General features: G+C 48.8%; 1 protein-coding gene across 2 annotated transcripts in view; it reads right to left on the reverse strand.

The window, feature by feature from the left end:
• CFAP65 (cilia and flagella associated protein 65) overlaps positions 1-20,074 on the reverse strand; it is a 33,486-nt gene extending 13,412 nt beyond the window's left edge. Inside the window, exons 1-21 of one of the 2 annotated variants that reach the window (XM_063342145.1) lie at positions 19,990-20,074; positions 19,367-19,441; positions 18,887-19,038; positions 18,086-18,188; positions 16,559-16,725; positions 14,943-15,142; positions 14,130-14,275; positions 12,942-13,164; positions 12,338-12,603; positions 11,645-11,845; positions 10,846-11,208; positions 9,690-9,827; positions 8,562-8,807; positions 7,917-8,141; positions 7,020-7,172; positions 5,939-6,104; positions 5,233-5,361; positions 4,122-4,347; positions 3,269-3,397; positions 2,784-2,960; positions 2,066-2,132 (exon numbers count right to left, since the gene is read on the reverse strand). In XM_063342145.1, coding sequence (XP_063198215.1) covers positions 2,066-2,132; positions 2,784-2,960; positions 3,269-3,397; positions 4,122-4,347; positions 5,233-5,361; positions 5,939-6,104; positions 7,020-7,172; positions 7,917-8,141; positions 8,562-8,807; positions 9,690-9,827; positions 10,846-11,208; positions 11,645-11,845; positions 12,338-12,603; positions 12,942-13,164; positions 14,130-14,275; positions 14,943-15,142; positions 16,559-16,725; positions 18,086-18,188; positions 18,887-19,038; positions 19,367-19,441 — 3,552 coding nt within the window. In that variant the 5' untranslated portion in view covers positions 19,990-20,074. Of the gene's footprint in view, positions 1-2,065; positions 2,133-2,783; positions 2,961-3,268; positions 3,398-4,121; positions 4,348-5,232; positions 5,362-5,938; positions 6,105-7,019; positions 7,173-7,916; positions 8,142-8,561; positions 8,808-9,689; positions 9,828-10,845; positions 11,209-11,644; positions 11,846-12,337; positions 12,604-12,941; positions 13,165-14,129; positions 14,276-14,942; positions 15,143-16,558; positions 16,726-18,085; positions 18,189-18,886; positions 19,039-19,366; positions 19,442-19,989 lie in introns of those variants that run through there. The other variant, XM_063342146.1, reaches the window with a different exon arrangement.
• Positions 20,075-20,497: the final 423 nt, after the last annotated feature.

The raw sequence follows: 20,497 nt of genomic DNA on the forward strand, positions 1-20,497 counted from the left end.
GCAGTCAGAAAAAATTGCCAACAGGAAATCAGTCTGGGTCCTTCAGAGCACCTATAAATCTAGTCATCTTGGGACTGAAAGGTGGGCACTGAGTGGGGAAGGCGTAATGGAGAGGGAGCTCTTCCTGAAGATGAAGCAGACAGACTCTGTTGGGGAAGCAGAGGAGCGGGAGGTCAAAATCTGTCCACACGGGTAAAGCCATCAGAGAGGTGTGTTTGGACGCCCCAAAAGATCATGCATTGGCCTGCAGCTGGCTAACATCACCACTCCGAAGCCGGGCAATTTGAAATTTAACAGAATAACCAGACAATATCCCAGTCCTATGGTCTCCACCTCTGCTTATTGTTGCCATCTCAAATTTCCAAAGCTTAACTTTTGGGGTGACATGATGGCATTTACTTCCCTTAAGGTTAGCATATGTTCCGCACGTTTCCCCAGATTCTCAGGTGAGGATCTGTTCAACTCCGGCACATGAGCGCACCTAGAGCAGTCTCTTCCACGGGGGTTGGTGGCCCTGCTCTCTGTGTGCCATGACTGAAAGGAATGAAGGCACACTGCGTTCAGCCCCCCACCCACTGCCCTCTCTGCAGAAAGGGAGCCTCTGACATTTTTACTTTCTGATATTAGCGGTTCTGTACTGGCACTGTGCATCCCTGCAGGTTGTGACCACCTACACTGCTCCAGGTCTCTGGATTGGCCTCCTATTGCCAGAGCTCTAATGCACCCAGGGGGCTTTTATTGTCCCAAGGGCCTCTTGTGCTATTTCAGCCCCCTCTGCAGTGACAGTGTGAGGATAGGGTGGTGGTTTCTCATAGCCACCAAAGCTATATGGCAAGAGAGGATGTGTGCCCTATAGGCTGCTGGTGCTCCAAAGCCTATTATTCCCTCCCTGGCCAGCTGGTGAAACGCTCACATCCACTCTCAGTATTGTGCCAGGCAGGCAGAGCACAGGGAGCCTGTCCAAGGGCTTTGAGGGAAGGCACAGTTAAGCCACTGTTTGAACAGCTTGGTCAAAGGGTTGGATTTTCAGCTGACAACAGTCCTGAAAGAAAAGAAAAATAAAAGAGATGTGTGAACACAATGGTCTCATAGGAAACTTCAGAGACAGACTGGACAGCTCAGCCGGGCATGAGCTGTGCCCGGCAGAGCACAAGGTGACTTTGACTCTAACTGACAGTTTTAGAGAGGGGGAGAGAGAGAAATTAGTTCCAAGCCTGAGGAAATACTCAGGGAAAACACACCACAGATCAGCTCTGGGATCTGGGATCTTAGCAAGCAGCGAAGCAGGAAGAATGAGTAGGAACCTCCTCAAGGAGAAATAGGTGTGTAGACAAAGGCATCAGGGCTGCAGCGGGAACAGCCAACCAGGAACGCAGGGAGTACCTTCTGGGCCTGGGGAAGCAGCTGCCTCCATACCTCCAGAGGTGGAGGATGCTCTGCCAATGCTTTGCTAGCATGTATGTCCCTATGTGGTACTTTTGGGAAAAGCGCTTTCCAGGGGGTTTTGATGAGCATAGAGAGCTGATGAGATGAAGAGATTCAGGAAAGCTGCATATGAGAGAAATCGGATGGGCTGCAGAGCTGAACTCCCGGATCACTGTGAGGAAGAACTCATGGTGAGGCAGGTGAAATGCAGGGAAGCAAGCACAGAAATCGTGTCCATGAGATATACTTGAGTGTGGAAAGCACACAGGGACTGTAAAACCCAGGAGGGCTGTTTTGGACTTGGAGGAGGAAGCAATTCTGCACTAACACCACCAATAAAATAAAAAGGTTAATAATAACAATAAAAAAACCGAACCACCTTGCTGGGAAAACCAGCAGATGCTACATCCAAGGGCCATTTAGCCAATGCAGTGCCACATCACACCATGCTGGAACCATGAGTTTGTCAGGATGCTGGTTTTATGTCTCTGCTTGGCCCTGTGTCTGTCTGGCCAGTGTAGATTCCAGGGGAAGGCCACAGCCCCTGCACATCTTGCAGCTCCTGGGGAAAACCCCTTGTAATTCAGTTCCTACCTGCTGCTGTTCTGCAAACAGAAGCAAGAGATAGCAGGTATCTTACCAGAATCTCATGGCCGTAGGAAATCTTCAGCAGGACAGGGAGGTGATCAGTGCCAATGAAATCATGTCTAGCAGGGAAAGAGGAGAGAGAGGAAAACATTAGAAATGCACCTTGTGCCCAGGATGATAGAATCAGGGTCACACGATACATTAGAGACAACTCACTTCCCAGCTAAAGAGTCACTGTTGCGTAAGGGCCACTGAGAGAGGGAGGGGGACAGTTGTGTTTGGGCGGGAACAATTGATGCAATGTTAATTTACTCATACACCAATTTAGGGACCCAAGTTTCTAGGCCAACACCATTTGAAATGCCAGTACTTCACAGATCAGACCTGCTATGAAAGGGGTTGTGTTCAGCTTTCTTCATAACCTCCACAGGCACACAAGGGCTAACAGCTCTAGTAGATGACAAAAATAAGAATATCACTCTATAGCCAAAAACATGGGAAGTGCAGCATCTTGTTTGTCTCCCCAGCATGTCACACTAAATGTCTCTTGCGCTGCAGTTTTAAAGCACACTAACAACATACCCTTAAGGAAGACAAGCTTTGCGGGGGTCCAGAAACTGGGCATACTTAGGAACTTTTTACTTGCCCAATCTCTGCTGGGCAAGGGCCATGTGAAAGGAAAGGATCCAGCATGGAAACACAGGGGACTGATGGCATGTGCTGTCCCGGCATGCAGCATGAGGCCCCGAAATACAGGTAGTTGATGTCACCTGTGTGAGAGCTGGACTGATTCCTCCTGTCCTGGAAGAAGTTTCCCTGACTTTGGGGAAACACTGAAGAGCTGGTTATCTTGAATTCTCATCTGATGCAGCTCATAGGGAGTAAACTCAGCATCCTCTGCCCAGTGCTCAATGTCCATCTTCTGATCAGAAGGAAATAAGAAGGCCCTAGGGAACCAGTCAGCTGGTCAGCAACCGGGACACACAACTTTCCCAGGGCCATGGCCAGCATGTTCAGTCCAGCCAGGCTTAGCCCAGCTGGTGGACACATCATGTTTCATTAGATCTGATCTGCAGAACTGTCTGCCATCCCTTGCTTGTTTCTCCCTCAGACCGACCAACAGATCTCAGTCGCAGCTCCACAACACAAGCTGCACCTACAAAATCCACCCTATTAATTTACAAACGTCTCATGGCCCCTGTGAGCATTTTCATATCCCCAGAAAGAAGGCTGTGCTCCAGCAAGCACCACTTACCACTCCACAGGCACAACACCCTTGTTCACCAGCAGGAGCATCACAAGGGTAGGTTCTGAGCCTATTGGGGCAGCTCCAAAGTTGAAGTCCAGGAGGAGCGGGGTGTACACTGGAGGGATCAGGCATGTGCTGGTCACAGAAGAGAAAGAAGAGATTAAATTTAGACAGGAGGAAGGGTTGGCAGGGCTTGAAGGGAGAAAGGGTCATTCTACGCTGGCTCTCTTCTTTATAGTTCTTCTCTGACCTTATGTTGTCGGCCCTTTTGGGTGTAAGGAAGGCTTTTGGATTTTGTATGGTTTTTTTATATATGCCTAGTGAGAGTTAGTGGCATAGATGGAGGCTCTGAGAGTCCTGCTTAGCTGAGGCCTCTTTTCAGCTCCCTAGTACAAGGAAGTCACTGACATACTGGAGCAGGTCTAGTGGAGGGTCAACAAGACAGCGGAGGGCTGTAGCACTTTCTTTAAAAGGAGCAACTAAGAGACCTGGGTTTTCTCATCCTTATGAAGCAAGGGCTCAGAGAAGGCAACTGCAAAAGTGGAAACACAAAGTATTCCAATTAGATACTAGGCAAAAAAGTTTTTACCACGAAGTGGCCAAACACTGGAATCAGGTGTCCAGATAAGCTGTAGTTTCTTCATCCTTGGAGATATTCATCATTGAATTGGAAATTAAGGACCTGAGCAACCTGATCTAATTGTCCCTGCTTTGTGCAAGGGGTTACACCAGAGACTTTTAGAGATCCTATGCAATTAGATGATTCTTCGTTTCTGTGACTCCTCTCTAGTGAGGGTAAGCAGAGAAGCTGGCTTGTGTGAGGGACTGAAAGATCCTCTGAGCCACCTCCTCATCTCACCTGTGCCTTGTGGGAACTCTGTAGGTGAGCTCACTGGGAGTTGGGTCTTGCTCCAAGTATTCATTCAGTGTGTCCAAGGAAAAGAGTCTCCAGAGGTGCAACTTGCTGATACCGCTGGCGCTGCCTGCTGAACAGGCATCTGCGACGCAGAAAGTTGGGTAGACGCCTGTTGCTACGATGCAGCAGAGGGGCTGCTGCTCCTCTTTTGTGCTCACAAGATCTGTGGCTTGGGAGTGAAAGAAACACCAAAAAGTAGTCACACACCATTAAGGGGCAGCTGTCTGGGCCAGCAAAATAGAGAGAGCCCTACCCAGACCAAAGAAAGAAAGAACAGGACCTGTAAACAGTCTTTTTTTTTGGCAGCTTCTGAAAACCTCTAAACCACTGACTTCTAGTTGTACCTTGACTCCTGCATTTAGCGATCACCAAAAGACTATGAATGTGGTGCTTTTAAGCAGTGTATTTACAGAGTTTACTTCTGCACAATGTGAAAACACCATTTTTTGACTTAAGGCTACAGCCTAGCCATTTTATGAATTGCCCCTTGTTTTCACACTGAAAAATCACAAATAGTTCTTTATATCTTGTCTTTTCCATACCATTCATGTGGCATTGCCATTCTGACCTTTCCAAGCTGGAAACTCCTCATCTACCTAGTCTTCTCTTGTACAAATACTGTTCCTCACCTCTGAACATCCCTATTATTCCTCTCCATGCTTTTCTAGTTCCACTGCATTCTTTCTCAGACAGGGACCAATCCGGATCTGCAAAAAGGACCCCAATTGCATGGGACTGGTTGCATGAAGTTCTCAGAATACGTTTCAGGACACATCGTAAAAGGCCATGACCATGCAGAGGAGCAGGGAATCTTGTGACCACAGCAACAGGAAACTTGGAGCTCGCTCTGTCTGTGCCTCATGGCTCAATCATATCTAACCCCAAAAGGTGCAGCAAAAAGGAGACAGCACATAGGATCTGGCTCTGGTGAATTGTTTAGCACAGGGATTTCTTCAGGCAGGACTCATACACTGGGCACTGTGCAGCTCAGCCTGTTACAGCATGGTTTATTTGGTTGGGAGGGAATGATTTTCCCAAAATACTCATCTCTCACCTGTAGGGGTGCAAATAGCATATTTGATTGACCAGGTATAATGCAGCCGACGGGCTGGCCTGACAGTTATTCGGACAAAAGCTTTTGACCTTGCGGCAACTGTTCCTCTGGAGTGTTCCAGCTCTAGAGCTGTAGGAGAAAAGAGATGGTATGAGCTCTTGGCACCACTGATCTCTCTTACGCTACATGTGCGTTCAGCACACAGCTTCCCAAGCCTACCTGCACTGCCTGCTCCCTCCCCCCCTTCCCGTGCCTAATCACTAGGATCAGCTCCAGGTGTTGAAGTTGGGGTTCCCAGACTACAACCATAAGGCAGCTCATTGGGATTACCCAGCTTGCCTTTGGCAAGAAAAGAGCAGGGAGCTTCCCCAGAGGAGGTCCTCTAGAAAGGCCGCTAAGGGTGCACGCCACCATTTCTTCCGGAAAGCTTTATTCAGCTCCCTCCTCTGCTGGGAAATTGCATCTTATTTCAAGGTCCAAATTGGTCTAACTTCAATTGTCAGGCTTTGCATTACGTTTTTTCCAGTGAGATAGAAGAATCACCTGTAGCAAATCCCTAAGCAAAGGAACAGACACCTTAAGGCACTTACGAGAATCAATGCAAGCTAGCCAGCAAGCAGCCCAACCTCTGAGTTCATGCTATGACGATTTTGCAGAAAAGAGGAGAAGGCCAAGGCCCCATCCTATGCTAATTTCCTTACAGTACCCAGTGGATCACTGCAGACCTCCTCGGGGTCACAAGGCCTGGTGATCAGTTGTTCCACGCTGAGGATGTACTTCAGAGAACAGATCCCATCATTTAGCAGCACAATGCTGCAGCTTTGCAGGTCACCAACTAGAATATTTCCAAGGTCCAGGTGCTCCTTTTGTGCCTGGAATTCAAACCCACCGTGCAAAGGTCACTGTTACACGTCGAGTGTAGTGGTCGAGTGTTGATCGACAACAGTGCAGTGCAAAGGGCTCCCTACTTTGTGTAGGATCTGGCACGCCCTGGGAGATATTGGAACAGGGCTGCAAGGGGCTCAATCCCTCCTCCAAATGCTTTTTCCTGCTGTTATTTAGGCTTCTTGCTGGGTAGGATGCAGCACATTCAGGGCTGTGAAGACAATAGCTGGTCAGCTGCACTTGGGACAAGGGCTGAGATATGTCTGCCGGTCCCTCCATGACTGCAATCAGTCCCCCTCTCTCTTGACTGCTCATCCACTTGCATACAATTTATAGTGACTAAATACCTCTAAGACATTCCCACGCATCTGTACAATGTGATTGACATGGGGCAATGGCTTACAGAGTATTATTTTATTTAGCTCTGGTTCCTTGAGAAACCTGCCAGCAAATGAAGGTGGCTGCACAGATCTGCAGATAAAGCCAGATGGATGTGTGCTGGCTGCACCACTTTAACAGTTAGGTCCACTACACTTAAAAATCAGACTGATAGCAGAACAAATGGAGAAGGAGAGCGGACAGAATGAGAGGAGAAAGTTGGGCATCCCAACGAGCCAAATGGCTTGCTCAGTTCAGTCTGGAACAGAGGATTCGAGAGTGACCTCAGAGGATTCGAGAGTGACCTCAGAGGATTCAGGCAGGTCACGTTTGAACTGGCAGCATGTTTACATCATGCTGGTGCCATTAGGCTGCCAGAATCATCTCTGTCATCTCCACTGTTAGCAATGTCTGAGAATTTTTCTGTAAATCCTTATTGGTTGTCTCCAGTAGAGGTTGTGCAAAAAAGAGAAGCCCAAGACCCCCATCCCACTCCTACTACCCAGTGGGTTCCAGTTCCTTACCCTGATGGTGCCCAGTGCCCCCTCTCCAACAATCTGTAAGGCATAACAGACACCTTCAGGAGACACAGCTTCTGGGTTTTTCCTCCTCACAAACACCATAGCTTGCAGCAGATACTTGGTCTCCTTGTCAGGAGTAAAAGTCCATGCCTGAGCCTGAAATCACAAGAGGGAAGGAAAGCACTCACAGGAGCTTTAGGCCAGAGCCAAGCCCATACACCACAATTAGGTAATCCTGCTCTAGCAGGGGAGTTGGACTAGATGATCTCTAGAGGTCCCTTCCAACTCTGAAGATTCCGTGATTCCGTAATGACTGCATTCAATGCACCACCTTTTCCTCCATTACAGCTAACCTAATCCTCGACAGACAGCTCCAGAGGCACTCCAATCCTCCATCATCTCTGCCTATGTCAAAGGTTCGTTTTAGGAATGCACATTCAAAGCCAGGCTATGGAGATGTGCTAGTCCTTGCCACTCTTTAAGAGTACTCAGAGAATACAGTAAAAGTTTAGAACCTGAATTTACAAGTGGAAGAACAGCAGAACATCATCATAAACTCTCTTGTGCTCCCATTTGTTCTCCATCTATTAACATCTGGTGCACAACAAAGTTGCTTCTGTGTTAATGCCCAGTCCCACCGAGGTATCATTATCTAGTGCCTGTTTATGACCCATTTGGTCCTGTAATCAAGGAGGATGTGATCATGCGTGGGCAAATCCACATTGTAGGAACAAGCACGACTGCAGATGCTGGCTAGCAACCCAAGCTAAGACACCGACTGGCATTCTCCAACTTTGGTATTAATGACCAAATGATTGGCAGTCCTCACATTTCTACTCTAAACACTCCACAGCTGTATTGTAGAGAGCAAAATACAAGTTTGGTAGAACCTGAACTTACCATGGCTTCATAGGGCTGGAGGATCCCCGCAGTTGGGCTTACAGACAGGATCTTGCGGTCAGACTGATGGATCTTCCATGTGAAAACCATGGGTAGCCTTGTGCAGTTTTTTATGGTATACATTCGCGTAGAGGAGGTCCCTATATAGACAGGCTTGAAGTACAGATTCCCATCACCTTCTAAGAGCAAGCGAAGGGACTCCCCACAGCTCCAGAGAGCAATCTCCTGTGGCATTAAGGGAAAAGTGATGGACATTAGTTAGAAGTCTCAGTTGACCCCTGGAGGGACCTTGCAAAGATGTTGCTCCTTCCAAGAGAGAAGCAAGAGCAACTGAGTCAGAAGGAGGACGGGAAGGACTCTAGGTTGTGCTGTCAAAGAGGGCCCTGGGCATAGAATAGTGCATTCCAGAAGATGGAAACCCAAGGGAACAAGGGGTACAGGATATCTGGCACCACAAGCACCTTCTATCTGCAGTGTTGACCCCATCTTAAATGCTGAAAATGTTATTTTGTTCCCATTTCCAAAGGGAAAAATCCAAACTAACCGTTAGGAGATATAACGGGGGTCACAGCGCAAGTCACTGTGAAAAGGAAATACTACAAGAGAACAAACTTTTCTCACCATCTTCTGCTTCCCTCTCCCTACCTTGGTGTATCCAGGACAAGAGTTCAGCTGCAAAGGTAGGACATGCTGCTGTGAGACTGTGTTAACTGGGTGAGTGAAGAGAAAGAAAATCTGTTGGCCTCCTGGCATGATGTGTCCTGTGCGGGGCTTGACCAAAACAGAGGGACAAGCAGCTTCGTTCACACTGAAGGTTATCAATGAGGTGCCCGTGTTCAAGAGCAGCATACTGCAGTAGGTATCAGTGTTAAGAGCCACAGGAGGAAAAGTCTGGGGAAGACAAGCAAGAAGGGTTGTTTGCATTGGGTTTAGAAAACCAGTTTAAAGAAAAAGCCTTTGATTTGTTGAATTCCAGATTCCACCAAGCACTACCCTGAGCCTATGGAGAACACTGTAACTGCCTCTCTTCAGTGTGTGTATGGTCTTCTACCTTCCCACAGTGGCTCTCACCTTTCATAGGCTCATGGGACCAATGAAAGTACTTTACTTATGCAATGCTTTCTGTTCATCCAGTAAGCAAGCTGTTTGCTGGGACGTGCAGTCTCTGTATGGATAGTGACCTCCTGGATTAAGAATTTCAACAGGCTGGAATTTGCTCCAGTTCATGCATATCAGATACAGGCTGCATGTCCTGAACTAGCTGAGGAGATTTTCCAAGAGGTTCTCAAGACAATTCTTACTTCCGAGGGTCTGATCTCACTTAACCTCATTGGAACAATACTTTCCTGTGCTACAGGAACAGCAGGGACAGTTCGGGAAAATTCCACTCTACCTTGCAACCACCTCTCTTCCATAAGTGTGGATTCTGTGTGCTGCCCTCCATTTATCTAAGTGCATGCAGAGTGTCTGAGGCACCTGGGAGGGGACAAAGCACCCTTGTCAGTGCCTACATCCGCTTAAACAGAAAGGAAGGAGATCCCAACAGCTTTCCTCTCAGAACTAATGAGATCCTCAGTGCAACCTGACAAACTGGAGGCTGGGAAGCTAATGCAGGAGAAAGGGCATCCTACTTCTCTACCAAAGCAGTAGTCTTCACACCATCAGAAACCACCTAAGCCACATCTCAGGATGGTGCAGTGGGAGACAAGGTAAAAACTTCAGAGGTAAGCACTGAGCATCTCTGTAAAGATCCAAATGTCAACAGTTACACACCTTGGGAACATCCAGGATGTACTGTGGAATGAAGTGTTCCCGTCCTGCTTCATACGTGTGCGCTCTCAGCCTCACAGTCAAGCACCAGGATGGACAGATGGTGGCATCCTCCTCAATATTGCTGTAGTGCCTCAGCACCTGCAGGCACACAAGAGACAGAACAGAGTGCATGCAGGAAGGGAGCGTGGCAAGGCGTCCTCAAGTGCACGTGTCATCAAAAGCAGCAGTTCGTTTCAATGGCATCCCTGGGACTGAGGAATTGACTTTTTCAGGGAAGAAGGACTGACCAGTGCCAGATGAGGAACATGAGCGCTGCTTTCCCAAATAGCTACATTTCAGACCCTAGAGACCACTGAACGATTTTCAAGCAGAAGGACCTACCCAAGCTATTCTGTGATACTACAAGAGCTGCCTTAGGGAAGGAGGGTCTGCAGACACTCTAGTGCAGTTTGAGATAATTGCAGGTGCTAAAGTTAGCATTTAACAGTGAGTCACTGAAAATAATCATCTATCCTTTACCTGAGCCTAAGGAACTCCTGACTCTAATGTTACTCCCAGATATCCTCCACATTGCCTTAGAAGGGAAAAAAAAAATGCAACAAGAGTAATCAACAGTGTAATCAAGATCTCTCTCACCTACCAGGAAGTTTCTGGGTGCTAAACCTCCTGTAATTGCAGCCTTGTGTGATGCGAATCCCTTACCACAAGGGAGGAGAGGCTGCAGTGATACACAGTGCCCTCACCAGCTTTACTTGTGGAGAGCCAAACAGAAAAAACAATTTATTGCCCATCGCCCAGGCCACAACAACCACCCTTGTGCAGGCTCCCATCCATGCTAATAGTGCAGTAATTCAGTTATTCCTCTTTTGGTGAGGTGTACATTATTTCACATTCGCTGAGGGTAAGAGGAACTGTTACTGTCCATATGCATGAGCTGTGGCTTGCTTTCCTGATTTATCTTTGCCAAGACACAGGTGAATAAGAAATTTTAACCCACCAGTTTATCAAAACAACAGTCAAAGAAGTTAGTAAAGATGACAGTTTGCCAAACTCAAAATAAAAGCTTCCATTAGAATTTTAACTCCCCCAAAAGCCTTTAGCCTGCAGTCTCTTGCCAGGTCCTTTCTAGAAACTGGTCCTAGTAATTACTACTAACCTTGTAGAAGGCAAAACCTTCCAGCTCCGCTGCATAGAGACTGTTGAGTTGAGTGGGCTGGAAAAGGACACGGAAGGCTGAAGACTTCAAAGGTGGGATGTCACAGATTTCGGGGCTCACTCGGAAGGCACTGCCATGGCTTGGAGTCCAGGCAACAGTGATCTTTCCTTTGGTGTGGTTGGTCACACAGAGAGGAAGCGGTTCAACCTTGTGGAGCGGCATGCAGCAACCAAAATCATACTCCGTGGGGCTGACACTAACATGAGGGGGAAACAAGGCCAGGTCGCTGCTTACACCATCATGGAAATATTCAGTTATGGAGTCGGCTTCAAGGTATTCCTTGGGAGGTTTGTCTTGAGGGATCTACAGGATGGAAACATCTCAGTGTGAGAAGGGAAAGTGTTCCTGTGGGAGACACCAGGCGCTACAGTCCTGATTGCTTTCACAAGCAAGAGGGTGTGCAAGACACTTTTCACTAACAATTCCCAGGACAGTTCAAAGTTTAGGCTTCAAGGAGACTCTGGTTTGTAAGCCAGTCCTCAATCTGAAGCTACATGAAGCAAAAGAAGACCCTGTGATTGAGCTAGAGCCAGAAAGTGGCTTAGTGGCTGAGCTCGATTAAGACCCAGGTAGTGTTGGTGCATGCTGGGAACGTTAATAGCAAAGATACTAAAAAACCCAAACCATCAGTCTGGCACCTACAAGTCATTCTAGATCTGTCTGGCCTGTGCAACAGAAGCCCAGCATCTGCAGAGAACAGCACAGGAGTATCTTAGATACCAGGGAGGGCAGCTCATACCTCGGGGGGCAGCATGAGGGCTCCCTTTTCGTCCACCTGCAACTTCCCATCTTTCAGCATCGCATTCAGGATATCAGGGGGGTAGAAGGTCAGTCCCCTCACTATGTTGGTTCGGTACCATGAGAGGTGTCTTGCCTGAAGAATGGCTGGCTTAGCTGTGTCTGAATGGCAGGTACCAAAAAAGTCCACATACATGGGTTCCTGGGAAAACACCAGAAAGGATTATAAGAAATAAACTGCCTTTCTGTGATTGCTTGGAGAGTTACACCACTCTAGTACATCACTTCTAAAACCATGCCTGAGAAAGGCTTAGAATCTGCAATGTTAGGCTGCCATTTACTTTATGTCTTGATGGAGCCCAAGAACTTTCTTGAAACTCGTGTGAAAGGCACTCAGTGCACAGAAGTGCAGCTAAATTTAATTTAGAGACCTAAATAGACAGAAACCACTGAGGATGCTCCTTACCCTACCCATAGGCATTACTGGCTGGCTGGCCACATCAGGTGTCTACTGCTGATAGGAACCTGCACCATGGGGATTCTACTCAGCAAGAGCCCAGGACAGATGTCAATAGAAATGCAGTGGGAAGAGATTTCTGGGGGCTACTTAACGAGAGAGGCCAGCCTTGGTGGATTACATTGGAACAGCCCTCTGAGCTATCATAGTGGTGAAATCACCCTTTGCCTCTCATACCTGATGGTGGACAAGACACACCACTCTGCGGTGATAGCTGATGGGCTGAGTAGGTCGAAAGGTCACCTTCAGCGCTAGTGTTGTTGTGCCTTCCAAGACTCCACAGGGACGATCCAAGGAGAACACACTCCCTCTGCTATCAATATCAAACTGGTAATAGGCAGGGACATCCGAGATGTTGCTGATTTTCAGTGTCTGCATCAAACTTTCCCCGAGATTGATCCAGTCGAAGTCCACAGAATATTGGTGCAGGGACACCAAAGGACCTAGCACAACAACATGCAAGATAGATCCTGGACCTGTCATGACTCTTTCTGTCAACATGTCACAAGCCACTGGAACCGATCTTCCCCAACCAGAATCACCTCATCAGCAAACACACCAGTCCTAGCAAACAGCTGGACATTCACTTCCAACAGTCTAACATTGGTCTCAAACAAGTATAAACCCCAAACGGTGCACCAGAGACAACCCGGATCCCAGCAGAAGGTAAGTCTATGACTGAGGACTGTGACAGTCCCTACTCCTTCCCCAAGCACTAGCCCTTCCCCTACAGTACTAAGACGAAGACAGGGAGAAACAGGGAAGTCTTTCAGTCTGGTACCTTTACATAAGCCAACCACCTTCAGGACGGTCTGCAGTAGGCATCCAGCAGATACGATAGTGAAATAGTCAGTACTGTGCTCTCCTACAGTCTGAGGCTGAAATCGTATGCACAAGACCAGCTTCCCGTTGGCAGGGACAACACCATGGGCCACATCACAGGAGAAAACATGATCTCGAGGCAGAGGATCTTTTGCTCTTTCTATCCTACATGGTGCATCAACCTCCAAACAGAAAAGAAACCGGTAAACAGAGGAGCCAGGATAGCTCTGAATGCAGGACCACTCATCAGTGAAGAACTGCAATTTTCAGGAGAGCTGCACACCACCAAGAACAGCAAAGCTACTACGGCCCAGGAGAGAAATGCTACGCAAACCTCTGCAACCCTGTCCTGCTGGGGCACTGCCAGCGGCAAGCTCCCACCATATGCTCAGATGTCAGTGGGCTACAGCAAAATGTCCTGATGATCTCTGGGGTTGCAGCGTTCCTCCTGGTAGGTGGGAGGATGGCTCAACGTGTCCCCAAGGGCCAAAGTAGACCCTCATTCTTGCCTGGGGATGCTGAGCACCATTGCAGTATGAATAACAACAGTACAACAAACGAGTATGTCTTCCCCACTCTGAAGTTTCAGAGCCTGTGGATGAGCCAGCACTGCGACATCCATGTCAGCAATCTCTGAGTACATCCAACTTTTAAGGGGGCTGGGATGGGCTGAGCTGGCACAGAGAACAAGGTTCTCAAATGCAGCCTGCTTGACTTTGGGAGCAATTCACCAAGCTGCAGTCCACTGAGGACAGCAAAAGATCCATCAGCTGCCTGGGACAAATGCATGCCAATTTGAGACTGCCACAACTGCCACATAGGACTGATGGGCTTGTCCAGGGTGAGCGGGAGAGCTGCAGGATGTGAAAGACAACAACGGCTGCCTGATCTGGACCAAGCGCAGCAGGAAGAAGGCAGGAACTGCCACACCATGCTGCAAATGGATGAGTTGCTAGCACTGTAGCTGGAAGGCAGGGGCAAAGGTGAATGGCCTGGTTGGTACGGGAAGGCCCATCATCTCTGTTTTATTCACATTTCCACTTGGGTTATTTTCACAGCATTAAGGGAAATACTCTGGACGACATATCCCAGGGAAATGTGCCAGCATGCCAACTTCTCACAAGTAGTCATCTCCCTCTCCACATACCACAGACAAGTTGAAGATTTCTACACACTTCTCCACCGTTGTCCCCACTGGCACTGATCCAAAGCACAGCACATCCCGAAACTCTCCAGGCTGTATGCTTTCATCCTCTTCTGTTGTCACACACACCCGCAGGAAGGGGTATTTGGCTGTTAAAGGGAATAATATACTGGGTTAAGAAAGAGAGGTGGAATCTCCATCCTTGAATATTCAATGCTCAACTGGACAGGCCTCTGAAAAACCTCAGATAACTCTGAAGTTGGGTCTGCCTTCAAATTTGGCCCTACTTTGGGCCAAATAAGCTCCCTTACAGTCCTAATTTACTAAACTCAGAGTCACATCTTTTGTTTGTCAGTGGCTATACAAGGCACTTTAGGCAAGGACTCGCTAATGAAAACATTGCTTATTCTAGCTTGCATCCAGCAAGTTTTAGAAATTTCCCTCAGGCTTTCTGTCTAGCAGGAACAGACAGGAAAGACTGAGTGCAGAAAAGACCAGGAGTTTCTGGAGGTTTTTGCATTGTGCTGATGAACTCCTTTCACTTTTTCCTCTCTGCCAACTTAAGCAGGCTCCAGAAATGCTGGTTTGGCCAAAGAATATCACAGGGCATACCGATCACACTTCCAAATTGACAAAAGTACATTAGAGGATTTCACAGGCTACTTTTAAACCGTGGGGTTCACTTGCTCATCAGTGGGTCGAACCATCTGTGGCACAGCTTAAGAGCACAGCACCTCCATGCATCTCTGTGGAATGCTATTCCACAGTTAGGGACGATACACACTTCTTTGAGTGTTAAATGTAAGAAAGACTCACAGAGGGCTTTTAGCTGGATAGTCCTCTTTTGTTTCTCTTCACCTCCAAACCAGCACGTTGCTGCCACATCATACATCAGAGCCTCCTTGGGTTGGAAGACCACCTTGACCACGCACTCAGCACCTGGGTTCAGCATGCCGCAGTCAGGAGTCATGTAGAAAGGGCTTGGTGTCTCCCAGGCAAACACAGTAACAAGATCACTGGGAAATGGAGATACGTTTTAAGTAGATGAATGGATCCTTTGCTGCCTGTGCAATCATGCATAGGCTGGACCTTTCCCAATGGGTTATTCAGTTAGGATGTGAAGCAAGCAATGTTGAATGGCAGAATCCCCAATGCGCCTGGCCAAATATGCCATGCTGGGAAGAAATTTGTCTCTAGTCTCTGCAAATGCTCTGTTCACACTTTAATGAATCTTAGATGTAATAGCTAAGAACTGTATTAATGGCCATAAAATTTCTCAGCTTCAACATGGGATAGCAAACAAATCAGCTTCAGAATGAAGTATTTGCTTTTCCTGTGTCTAAATTTGCTGCCTCTCAATTCCAAATGAACATCTGTTCCTCTGTTATATGCCCAGGTGAGAAGAGAGGACTGAGCTATTTTCCTAATACCTCATTCAGCTCTCCAGAACTCCTTTTGCTTGTTTGATTTGTGCAAAGAACATGACATACCACTAATTTTTTTATATTTTATTCTTTCCAAGCTGTGTCTTACCATCCATATCCTCCACCACCCTCTCAGTCAGCACAAGTGATTTCTCTAAGGGGAGAATTGATCACTTGACATGGTTTCTAGCTGATACCTTGCTCTGCTTAAGGTACATGTGCCCTCTGTCCTTTCCACCCTCCTACTGCATCAGCTGACTGCTTTGGGGAGCACAGGCCATTTTCCAACTAGTAAAGGTTTTTTAGCTCTCCCTGTAAATGGTTGGAAGTATACCTCCTCCTTGCCTGGGAACTTCTTCCCTGCACTCCTTTCTACAATACTGCCTGAATTACTGTCCTTACCCTTATTAAAATAAGACAGTCCTTGGTAACTGGGAGCATCTTTGCTCCTAAATGATGACTCCAAGCCATGGAATACTGACACTGCTTTGGGCAGCTCCATGAACCTAAGAGCAGGCATTGGAGAGACTCTCCAACTTCTACATTGCCAGCCTCCCAACCAAAGAGGTCAGCTCGAGCATTGGCAACTCCACTGCCATCCCTATGGCATTCCTGTGCCGAGGGAAGAGAGGCCAAGTCACAGAAAGACTAAAATGTTTCCAGCTGGTAGCTCATCCTTCCCTGCTCACACGGGGCAGGCTGCCTTTGGAAGCCCAGGCCTCTCCTGTGGATGTTCTCAGTGGGACACCATGCTGATCCTCACCTATTTCCTGTGTATGAATGTTTCTCAGCATATACTGGAAACAGACAGATGTGAGGTGCCAAGGCATGCCCACAGTGAGATCTGACCTGTACTACCATTTCTGCTGTCACCTCAGAGGAGGCAGAGGTCTGCTGCCTGCTAAGGCAGACATCAGTTCTAATGATGAGCTGCATTTATCGGAGAGTCCAAGAAGGTACCAAAATACCTGACAAAACAGAGCGTCTGCCTGGCCATGTCTCACTCACCCAATATTGCGCATAGGGAATGTTGTCTCCGTGACATTGTGGACAGCACAGATGGGCAACTGGACAGCGGATGGGAAGGACAGACAGGAAACTGGAAGCGTAGCATGCAGGGTGACAGAGAACTCACCCTCAGCCTTCTTAAAGCAGATGCTGTCTTTGTACTCCCTCTGCACAGAAAAGCAAGCAAAGACAGCAGTTAGATTGGCTCCATCTTGTAGGTACTGCAACTCCACTCATGAACATCCACCACCTTCACCTCTGCAAGAGTGCTAGAAAAAAAAAAAAAAATCAGTGACAGAGGCACAAAGGAAGGCTTCTGTGCAGGGGAGAGCATATGAAGCACCCAGAAAAGGCTGAGTAAGGCAGTGAATAAGGTACTCAGGCATACTCCTCACTCTGTCAGGGAACACACAAATACCCTCAGGGAGAGCAGTTGAAGACCACGTTTGTTTCAGGTGATTTGTTTTGACGCAGATAGATTTCTTTCAGTGTTTTCAAGATCCCAATTCAGCTTAAGTGAAGCATGTACAACCTCTCCTTGAGCTCCACAGGCACAGAAATATTAGTCTTTGATTAAGTGCTTTGTCAGCTAGAGGCCTAAGCGGATAACACACAACTTAAAGATGCAGCGTTGACAGCACTGTGTACGAAGAGCCCCGGGACATCTGCTTAACCAGCTAAGATAGAAGGAATTGCAAGATATGTGTCTTCTGTGCTCCCCAATTGTCACGTCTCCTGTGTACCACTTATACAGGTAAGGAGAGACCTTGGGCACTGCAGCACACACAGTCCTTGCTCTCTCTAAGAAAGGGAGCCTCCTGGTCTAGGGACTGATGTGCTGCAGACAAACTATTCACTGAAAATGGAACAAGGCCAGCAGCTTATTTCATAAAGGGAACACTGAACAGTCATCAGAAAACCATGATACTAAGAGAGCAGAGAGATCATCCGCCCGATGATCACGCTCTATGAATAGGACTGAAATACACATCAAAGACATACAGCTGTGGACAAAAGCCAGAGATCAACACTCAGCCAAAACAGACACGAGGAACAAGCTGAAAACCAAGAAAAGGGGCTGGGTAAAAAGAACCATTGCTGTTAAAAATAAAGCTTAAAGAAACCCACCCCATCCAAAAGAAGGCAGGCCCTTGAGATATATCTTACAGAAAATTAGTAGCCCTTCAACGTACAGGCTTTGGGGTCTTCTGTAAAAAAGCAGAGAGTGAGTCCCTCAACCCAAGTTTCTGCACTAAAACCACCCAGCTGAGGTTCCCTGGGATCAAACCAGGTGTGGACAGATCAAGCACTTTGTCTTACTGATCTCACGGCCAGGGAATAACCTGGGAATACTTTTTGTGAGGATTGCTCTGGGAACTACCAGCAAACTCTGCAGAGAAGTCAGGGGTTAGGGCTCCCTCAGGTGATGAAGATGTGGGGAGAGCAGGGACGTCACGCTGTCCAGTCTTTCTGTGCTAGAACCTTCCCTCATGAACACTGAGAGCTGGTTTAATGTTGCCACATTACCTTTTCAGTGGGCCGGAAAATGATGGGCAGAGTTAAGGACATACCAGGGCTCAGAGTGATCTGCTGTGGAAAAACAGTGAGGAAGAATCGCGTGGAAGGACATCTAGATAATGAAATCAAAACAAGAGAATTTTGTCTGAGGGCATACAGCTGTTGTTATGTTAGACAGCAGAAAAGAGAATAAAGAATCAAAAACTCCAAACCCCACAATTAGAAACGCTTTACGTGCCTGACCCTAAGGGTACCTTGGTAGCAAATCAGCAGAAACAGGGGCAGAACCCAGGCGTCCTGGACCCCCGTTCCCAGCTCTAAGTACCTATCCCTTCCTTGAACAATATTTTACGTTCCCAGGCCATGCAGCATAAGCAAAACACATTGCACAGAAACATCTGAGTTTCAGAGCAGGGAGGGTCACAGGGAGTGCTGGAGTGGCTCAACATCCAGTGGGACTCCCGGGAGCAATGGTTTTAGGACGCACTAGTGACTGGCTGGCATACATCCACAATTAAAATCTCACTAGACTGGAAATGCCTCACAGACAGAGGTATCAGCAAAACAGAATTTACAAAAAGGCATTTCATTTAAAATACTTCTGCCAGGAACAAGGGTTGTGCTTCTGAATTAGCAGGTTTCTGTGCTGCTACACAAGTGTGCATGTGCTGTGTCCAGCACATAGCCCAAGGGGAGAGGGGGCAGATGAATCCAAGGAAAGGAGCTAATGTAACTGATACAGCAGGAGGGATGAAGAAGTGTGCAGTGAAAGCATGAGGAGTACAAAGAAGAAAGAAACTTCCCACGCACCTGTAGCTCAGCTTCTGGGTTTTCTCATGAACATTTTTCAAGATCAGGTGTTTGATCATCTCTTTTCCAAGCTCCCAGCCATGCCACCTGAGTGTCTCAGCCACTTCAATGCCCCAGAATACGCCTTTCTTCTTTGCCTTTCTTGCAGACAGCTGAGGAAATTGCAACGAGGACATTAGCACTTTGAGAGCGGAGGGGGGAGGAGAAATCACTCAAACAGCTGTTTCTCTAAGCTAAAAATCTCTGACTCCGGCAAAAAGGCGGGAGGAGCCACCCTGCGGCAAAGCTCCAGGATTCACTAAAAGCCCTGCTCCAGGAGTCCAGAGGGGACATCTCCTGGCCACAGCCCAAACAACAGATACCAAAGGATGTCATGAACGAGGGAAGCACAGGCTAAGGTGGTTTTTTTTGTTTTTCTCCTCTTCCTGCACTGCCAGTAAATCCACCCATGACAATATCACCCTTTGCTCCACCGCTCACCTTCCTGACACAGCCACAGCACAGCTTCCGAAAAGCCTCAGGGCTTTGGGGCTCACCATGTGCCTGAGCGAGCATCTGAAAAACAAGTGGAAAAAGTCCTCATGCATGCTGCTCCTGCACCCAGACAGTCTTTGCTGCTGAGACCTGGGTGCTCCCAGATATCCGACAACTCCTCTTCGGGCTCAGGGTGCCAAACCTCCTTTCAGGGGCTGCGGTGTCCCTAGCAGCGTCCCCATTTTGCCAGCTGAGTCCACCCCTTGCCACAGACCACACTGCCCCCAGGCTGCCACAGCCCTGTGCTCAGCAGTTCCCTTGGCACCCACCATGACCCCCACCTCGCTCACAGCGCAGCCCCCTGTGGCAGAGCTCTCCTTGGGCCTTTATAGCTCAGCCCACCATAGCCCCACAGAGACCACTATAGCAGAGCCCTGTAGCCTTGCCTGGCCCTCTAAAACCCTGTATGGCACGGCCCTGTTCCCTACAGCTGCCTGGGGCAAGGCCCAGTCCTTTATAACCCCACACGGCCCCCCGGGCAGAGCCTGGGCCCTGCGCCACCGCTGCCCCCCGGGCCTGCCCGGCTCCCTCAAGCCCTGCTCAGCTCCCTATAGCACAGCCCGGCCCACCTCGGGTCCTGGCAGGCCCCAGCCCGGCCCGGTCCCGCCCGCTCAGCGCCCCGGGGCCCCGGCCCGTGTTGCCATGGAGACCCGGACGCGGCGGCGGCGCCTGGAGCAACAACGGTGGCCGGCTGGGGTCAGTCCGCGCGCGGGCGGCGGCGGGGGCTGCCGGCGGCCGCCGCCAGGGGGCAGCAGAGGGACGCGCAGAGCGGGGAAGACGACGCGGGGCGGCGGGGGGCAAGGGAAGAGGGGCGGGGGACAAGTGAAAGGGGGGCAGGGGGCGGATGGGGGCGTTCAGGATGCAGGTGGAGGGGTGCAGGAGGCAGGTGGGGAGTTCTCAGGGGTGCAGGGGGCAAATGGAGGGGCGCAGGGGGTGCAGGGGTAGGATGGAGGCCTGCAAGTGGCAGATGGAGGGGTACACAAGGCAGGTGGGGAGTTCTCAGGGGTGCAGGGGGCAAATGGAGGGGCTCAGGGGGTGCAGGGGTAGGATGGAGGGCTGCAAGTGGCAGATGGAGGG

The sequence above is a fragment of the Chroicocephalus ridibundus genome, chromosome 7 (genome assembly GCF_963924245.1).
Source record: "Chroicocephalus ridibundus chromosome 7, bChrRid1.1, whole genome shotgun sequence".
NCBI classification, from domain to species: Eukaryota; Metazoa; Chordata; class Aves; order Charadriiformes; family Laridae; genus Chroicocephalus; species Chroicocephalus ridibundus.